General features: G+C 61.2%; 1 protein-coding gene across 1 annotated transcript; it reads right to left on the bottom strand.

Moving 5' to 3' along the window:
• Positions 1-2,202: 2,202 nt before the first annotated feature.
• Positions 2,203-7,616, bottom strand: PHYHIP (phytanoyl-CoA 2-hydroxylase interacting protein). The gene is made up of 4 exons (XM_069485155.1): positions 7,452-7,616; positions 6,131-6,305; positions 4,194-4,311; positions 2,203-2,737 (listed from the first exon to the last, which is right to left on the bottom strand). The coding sequence occupies exons 1-4, from the start codon at positions 7,614-7,616 to the stop codon at positions 2,203-2,205; spliced, it is 993 nt and encodes a 330-aa protein (XP_069341256.1).

Genomic DNA, 7,616 nt, shown 5'->3' with positions numbered 1-7,616 from the left:
TCTAGGAGCCTCAGTTTCCCCACAGGGGAAGCGCTGGGTGGAACAAAAGGACTCTAAAGTCCCTTCCACGCTGGAGGTGTGACTTTGCACCCTGAGGCTGGGCTCCCACCGGGGGACATGGGTGTTCCCTTGGAACGATTCTAGGTGGGCTGTCCCGGGGGCCTCCCCATTTGAGCTCTGTGGATTGTGCAACTCAGCCACCCCACCCCTCCCAGGGCCCAAAGAGGGGCAGCCCTATGATCTGAATGTGTGTCTCCCCCAAATTCATAGGTTGAAATCCTAAGTCCCCAAAATGCTAGAGTTGGGCGGCGGGGCCTCCGGAAGGTGTTTGGGTCACACGAGTGGGATTGGTGCTCTTGTAACAGGAGCCCGAGGAAGCACGTTCGCCCCTCCTACTGTGTGAGGACACAGTGAACAGACGGCCGACTATGACCGGGCAGCAAGCCCTTGCCGGACACTGAATCCGCCAGCGCCTTGATCTTGGTTCGGTCTCTGGAGCTGTGAGAGATAAACGCCTGTCGTGCACGAGCCACTCAGGCTACGGGATTTTGTCATAGCAGCCCGAAGGGACTCGGTCAGGCGGGGCCCTCGGGCCGCGGTGGTTTATTGACACACATTGCAAGCACAGCACAGGCGGGTGAGCCCCCAGCCCGGGGAGGACGCGGGGGCCGGGGAGGGCAGTGGGCCACCCCCACAGCAATGCTGTCGGCACAGGGGGAAGGGCCTGGGGCCCGTGTTCTCTCCTTCTCCACGCGTCTCCCAGAGCCTGCGCCACCCCACTGAGGCAGCCACCCACACCACTCCCGGCTGCAGGGAGGCGACCAGCTGTCCACCTGCCCCTCGCCAAGGCGTGGCCCTGTTGGCCTGCCAGCCGCTTCTGTCCTTCATCACGGAAACCCAGCTGCGTGTCTGTGGTTTCTGTCACCTCTGAGGAAGTCACCGTGGGGGCTGCTCTCTTCTCCACCTGACATCACCTCTGTCACCCCCCAAGCAGCTCGCTGCCTCCCTCAGCTCCTCCCCTGGGCTCCCCCCCTGCTCTGCTCGCCCTGGGAGTCCGGCCTCGCCACCCCCGCCCCGCACAACCGCAGGAAAATGCAGGGAGGCCCAGGAGCGACTTCACCAAGAACTGCCCTGGGGAGGGGCCCTCAGCCCCTGGGGTGGCCAGGAGAGCAGACGGCGCCAGCGGTGCGGGCGGGAGGACGAGTGGCAGGGGATCTGCAGTCCAGGTCATGCACAGGGACAGTACAGTCACTGCCCCGTGGCAGAGCGAGCGAGCAAAGCGCACAGCCAGGCAGGGTGCCAGGGCTCTGCGGGAAAGCCCTCGGTTCCATGCCAGGCCCCGCCAGGGCACGAGGTAGCCCACTCCCAGCTGAGGAAGGGGTGCCTCTGGGTCTCAGGGGACTCCTTCCCCCTCCTCAACTCCAGAGGCTGCTGTCCCAGACCCCAGTGCTCTGAGCAAAGAGAAGGTGTGCTGGGGCACATATCACCTCCAGGCAGAAGGATGGAAAAATCCCAGCAGCCCGAAGCCCCCAAAGCCAAAAAAAAACAGAGGGTCCCTTTCTAGAGAACAGGAGGAGCGTCCCCAGTGGGCAGGTGGAGAAAGGGAGGGACAGCTCCCCCATGCAGGAAGAGGGTTCTCTGGGGCCAAGAGAAGCCAGGGCGTCACGGCGGTGCAGGAGACTATGTATAGGAGCAGGGGTCCGGGCCTGTGGTGGGAGGCCCCGAGGCCCAGCTCGGTGGGGAGGGGGCATTCTGTGGTCGGCCCTGAGTGGGGTGGCTGGGGCTGAGGAAGGGCGCCCCACAGCTCTCCGCGTGTCCTCTGGAGGCAGCCAAGCTGCACGGGGCTCCAGCCCAGTGGGGCTCCCTGGGAGAGGGGACAGGCCACTGGGAGACAGGGCCTGGGGGACACGAAGAACAGCAGGACGGGGAGACCAAAGGGAAGGGGAGGTTCTCCAGGGATCCAACCCACCCACCAACCTACTGAGGCTGAGCAGCCTTTCCAAGTCCACCAGGCCTGGGGGGGCCACACTTACCAAGAGGACCACCATCTGTTGCCTCCAGTGCCAAGGGGCAGGGGGAGGGTGGCCGGGCCAAGCGGAGGGAGCAGGGGTGCAGGGGAGAGAAAGCCAGCTCCCCGAGCCTGAGCCATGCCCCTCCATCTTCCCGTCATCTCTCCCTGGCCCCCCAGCTCCCTGGGAGTCCCTAGCGGCCCACGCTGATGTTGCAGGTCTTGCAGCTGGGGTCCTTCTTGGCGTCGGCGGTGGACAGGCTCATGAGCTGGTGCCCGCTGATCTCCCCCAGGGTGCCCAGGGACAGGTCGACGGGCTCAGTGTAGATGATCTCCAGGATGAGGTCCTGGGCGTGGCGGAAGATCAGCTCCCCGTCCTCCACGCTGCAGGTCAGGAACTTGTTGCAGGCAATGTCCAGGACGGGCAGGCGGTCGCGGCAGAAGCGGTCCCCCAGGGAGCCCTTGGGCGCCAGCACCAGGATGGCGTAGTGGTAGGCCGTGTACATGCAGTAGAAGTCCGCGAAGTACAGGTTGGTGCTGGGGTTGAAGAGGCGCTGGGCTGGGATCTGGAAGCGCCAGCGGCCGTAGGGGGAGTCCTGCGGGGGCTGGCCCGTGTTGAACTCCGTGTTGCAGCTGAAGAAGACCCCGTGGAGCATGCCGCTCGTGGGGGAGCCGTGGCTGCCGCTGTTGTCCTTCAGGTAGGGCTGGAGCATGTTCCCGCAGTGGGTCCTGCCAGCCCGGGCGAGAGCAGATGCCGCGGGTTAGCCGGGCTCAAGCTCGGGGGCTGCACGGGGGCCAGAAGGGAGAGGGCCAGCCCAGCTCCCAGCCCTCTCCCAGCCACCCCCACTAGTCACAAGTAGAGCATTCCAGAACGCAAGAGCAGGGAGCGGGGGGAAGGGAACTCATCCAGCCCACTCCTTTGCAGAGAAGGATCTGAACCTGTCACTCCCCGGCTTGACACCCTTTGATGGGCTCACATGAAAAGCAAGGCCCCTCGAGTCTGGTCTTTCCGGCTTCCTTGTCACTGCCCACCTCCTACCACCCACCCTCTCTCCCTCCCTGGTGCTCCTCCCTCTGCCTGGACTGACCACCCTGCCCACCCTTCCCCGCCTGGCTTGGCAAACGCCTAATCGTCCTTCAAGTCCCAGCACTAGTGTCCGCCACTCTCTAAAACCTCCAGGGAACAGCCGGCACTTGCATTTGACAAATATTTGGCCGCCTACCATGTGCAGGATGCTGAGTTTTGCTCAACAATTATGCACACTCATTACATCAAATCTTTCCACACTGCCTCCCTGACCCCACTCTGAGGTTCTCCGAAGGGTAGACTGTGCCTTTGTCTTTATGTCCTGGCACCAAGCACGGCACCTGGCACACATGGGTGCTCCCAGCCTCCCTCTGTCTCACTGGTGACGGAGCCCAAACTGGGCCACTGTGTCTCTTCTTTAATACCAACACCGAAGACCCCGAGGTCCTCACTGCCCTGGGGTAGGGTCGAAATGCCCCAGCCCAGCCAACCACGAGGATAAAGACAGTCAGAGCAGCGGCTCGCCCTGGCTCAGCTTCAGAAGGACACAGACTTGGAGCAGTGTGAGCAGGCATGGGGGAGGGTGGACAGCCCCTTGTGCCGCCTCGCTCTTGCCTGGTCCTGGCTGTACTGAGTGACAAGTGATTCGCTGGCTCAACTGGACAACCTGCTTTCTCTCTGGGCCTCAGGTTCCTCATCCATATGCGGGGGTTGTTGGATCAGATCACCAAATTTCAAACGTTTTTGGACTGCAGAACCCCCCTCTTTTTTTCCCCCAAGAAAATTATACATAGGCAGGGCACAGGCAAATACCATTGCGGCTGCCGTGGCCGGACGATAGGGGTGGGGCCCACCGCCCCATCCTCTGATCTCGCAGCCCTAAGCAGCATTCTAAGGGCTCCCCGAGGTACCCCCTGGAGCCCAGGCTTCTCAGCACCCAGTTTGAAGCCACCAAGCTGGAAGCTGCCTAGAGCCCTTGGTGCTCGGAACCCTCTCATATCCTGCTCTCCTTGCCAGCCTGGTGACGTGAGGGCATAAGGAGCCCGGAGGAGGGCCTGGTAAATGGCAGGGTGAGGTGACCTCAGACAGCCAGGGCAGGAGCAAGAGGGGCTGGGGCAGGGAGGGGAGGCCTGGTGGGCGGCCTGGGCCCGGCTGTACCTGGCGTGCTGGAAGTACTCCTTGTGGTGATTGCGGTAGAAGACAGAGAAGCGAAGCATGCGGCCAGCAATCTGCTCAGCCTTCTCCTGCAGCTGGGCCAGGTGCTCTTTGGCATAGTCTGCAAGAGCCCAGATGGGGTGAGGTGAGCGAGGGCCAGCCAAGTGGTCACAACCGCCTCCTGTCCCCCCACTCCCACCACCACTGTGCACATCCGGCCAACATCTACCCGAGGCCAGAGCAGCAGAGGAGACAAGTCGTGGAACCTTGGACTCTAATGGGAACAGGCTAGCTAGCCTCTGCAGGGAACAGGGACAGCAGCACACTGCCTGTCCTCGTCACCTCCGCACCCTCATTGCTCAGGGCTCTCCGGGTCAGGAAAGGGCAGGAGGCTGCCCAGTCATCACTCCCGGCCCCAGGGACTGTCATCCCAGGGCACCCTTGTGTGCAAAGAGGACAAGCTGGCAAAAGAAGGACTCGAGAGGGTAGAAAGTGAGGTCCTTTTGGGAGAGCCCCTCAAGTCCAGCAGCGGATAGGAGGCTGCCCACAGCCCCACCTGGAAGCCGGTTGTAATTACAGGTGGGTGGTCGAAGAATCTAGGGGCACCTGGGCCTGGGGCAATGTCCCTCTGCTTGGGCATCCCGGGAGAAACAGGGTAGAAGGCTGGACACAGGATAATAAAGCTGAACCCCTGGGGCCCAGGCAGGGCTGCTGCCAGCTGTACGGGACCTCGGTGCGAATTAGAAAAAGGTGCCCTTCCGTCCTTGCTGATGCAGCCCTGGCCGGAGCGCTCGGGTTGGCAAGAGGAGTGTGGGCTGGATGGCAGCTGTGCCCAGCTCCCCAGTTTGAATTAACGCCCACTACGTGTGGAGGTCTTGCGGGGTAAACAAGCAGCTTTCCCCGCAAGGAGCAGGAATGCCCCCAGAGAGTGGGGTTTTGTAGTAGAACCAGGAAAAAAGCATCACTCTAAAGACAACAGCAGCTCAAGGAGATTTGGGGCATAGACCTTGGCAGAGCATGAAACCAGCAGCCTCGGAGGCCTGGGGCTGAGAAAGTTCCCTGCCCCTTCCTTGTGACAGAGAGATCTGGAGCAGTTCTCCCCGTGGACACCAAAGAATGGAATCTTGCAGGGCAGATCCTGGGTCACCGGTGACCAAGCACACATACGCCTGGGGTGTGTGTGTTCGTTCGTGCTGGAGTCTGCGGGTTACGTTCTACTAAGAGAGTTTGCAGGGCCACCGAACAGGGCCCATTTCCCAGGCTCAGCGGAGGCTCAGAACAAGCAAAATGTGATTGTGCCCAAATGTGGTCTGTGCACGCAATGGAATACTATCCAGCCTGGAAAAGGAAGGGAATTCTGACACATGCTACGACATGGCCGATCCATAAGGACATCGTGCTACATGAAGCAAGCCAGTCGCAAAAGGACAAGCACTGTATGACTCCACTGATGTGTGGTCCCTAGAAGAGTCGAACCCATGGAGACAGAAAGTAGAGAATGTGGGTTGCCGGAGGAAATGGGAAATGGTTGTTTAGAGGGTTAGAGTTCTGGAGATGGGTTGCACAGCAGTGGGAATCTACTTGACGCTACCGACCTGTACGTTTAAAAGGGGTCAAGAGGGTAAACTTCATGTTACGCATATTTTACCATGGTCTTAAAAAAGATTCTGGCACCAAGCCAGGCAAGTAACTTCATCCCTTTACAGAAATGGTCTTGCCCGCACCATCAGTAGTGCTCACGTCTGCCTCTGACGTGGGAAGAGAAAAGGTCTTGTCCGCGGGGGTCCCCGCCACCCCCCGCCCACGTGGCCTGAGCTTACTGCCCGGTGTATAGCAGGGGGTCGTAAGTGTTTGCTGGATTAAGATGAAGCCCCTGTCTTGACCACAACCAAGCCAGGTGTGCCAAAGCCGCAGGACAGAGGCGTGACGGCAGGGCTCACCCCCAGTGCAGAACTCCACCGTCTCGCTCCAGCCGGACACCAGGTACTCGCCGTCGCTCTGCTTCACGGCCGTCTGCACGGCCACGCTGTACTCTGTGCGGGGGCTCAGGAACCAGTGGCCTCTCACCGTCATGGGCAGCGGCACCGCCTTGGCCACAAGCTTGGTGGGGACATCCTGAGAAACAGGGCAGAGATGGACAGCCAGGAGTCAAACTCGGGGGCACACCCAATCTTGGCATCCACTAGCATCCCCACTCCCCAGATGGTCCTCCTGAGCAGGGCCAGAGTCTCAGGGATCCAATGGCTCCATGTCCTGGCCACCATTTTCCTGCAGAAGCCAGCAGTGGCCACCAGGAAGGCCACAGAGACCCTTCCAGCCTCTCCCCTCCTTATGCCCCGCTGACACCCCGTTCTCCTGGGAACTGAAGGAAAAGGCCCCAGGGGAGAAGGCCCCCAAAGTTGGGGGCGGCAAGGCCTCCGTTTTTGAGGGAGACTTCGAGAGCTCTGCACACTGCAGTGCCGTCTCCACGGCAACGGCAAATGCTGAGAAGCCAGGGAGGAAGGAAAAATATGCCTTATTCTTTGGGGGGGAGGGTTAAGGGGGTGGTGTTGAACATTCACGTCACCGTGGCAACTGGCCTGCCAAAAGACACCCAGATTGGGAGAGCCGGTTCCAGAGCGAGAGGGTGAGTAACCCGCACCGGTGCTGTTGTCCTGGGCGCCGGCTCGTGCCCGCCTCACTCTCCCCTGCCTCTGCCAGCCTGCAAGGATGGGAGGCCTCCTCCCGCCCGCCCCTACCCCGGCTTTTCACCCCGGGAGAGGACACACTCGCACAGGGCTCTCTCACAGCGGGCCGGGGGGGCGCTGAGTGCCCCGCAAGGCGGCCCCACCCCTGCCCGAAGCCCGTGCTGCCCACCCAGCCAACAAGGCTGCTCCCCGAGTGGGGCTGTGTCAGGACCTCAGACGTCACCCCCACATGTGATGCCTGCGGCCCCACCCCGCCCGGGCTCTCTGCCCCTGTCTGAAGTCCCCGTCGTGGCGCTGATAGCAGCACTCCCTCTGTGCTGGGCCCCGTGCCAAGCACCACGCAAACATTACTCATCGGATCCTCTCAACGACCCTGTGAGGTTGGCATTATCACCAGGCAAGGAACGCAGGCTCAGAGAGGTCAAGTAACTTTCCCAAGATAACACAGCAAGAAGAGCTTGGATGTTAACCAGGCCTCTGACTCCGCACCACCGCTTCCAGGCGTGCCACTCTCCTGCCTCCTTCAAGGACAGGCGCTGGGGAGAGGTGTCCAGGCACGGGTCCTTCTACTCACCCGGTGCTTGAACTTGTTGGAGTTCTTGTTCTCCTTCTTGTTGAGGTCGATGAAGTAATGGGTGACCCTCTCCAGGTCACTGTCCTCCATGGCCCAGGAGATGCGGAAGGAGTCGCAGGTGATGTTGTTGATCTCGATGCTGTGGGGGGTGGACAGCAGCTCCAT

The sequence above is a fragment of the Eulemur rufifrons genome, chromosome 12 (assembly GCF_041146395.1).
Source record: "Eulemur rufifrons isolate Redbay chromosome 12, OSU_ERuf_1, whole genome shotgun sequence".
Classification (NCBI taxonomy): domain Eukaryota; kingdom Metazoa; phylum Chordata; class Mammalia; order Primates; family Lemuridae; genus Eulemur; species Eulemur rufifrons.
The sequence above is the reverse complement of the archived record's forward strand: the minus strand, read 5'-3'. Positions and strand labels throughout refer to the sequence as shown.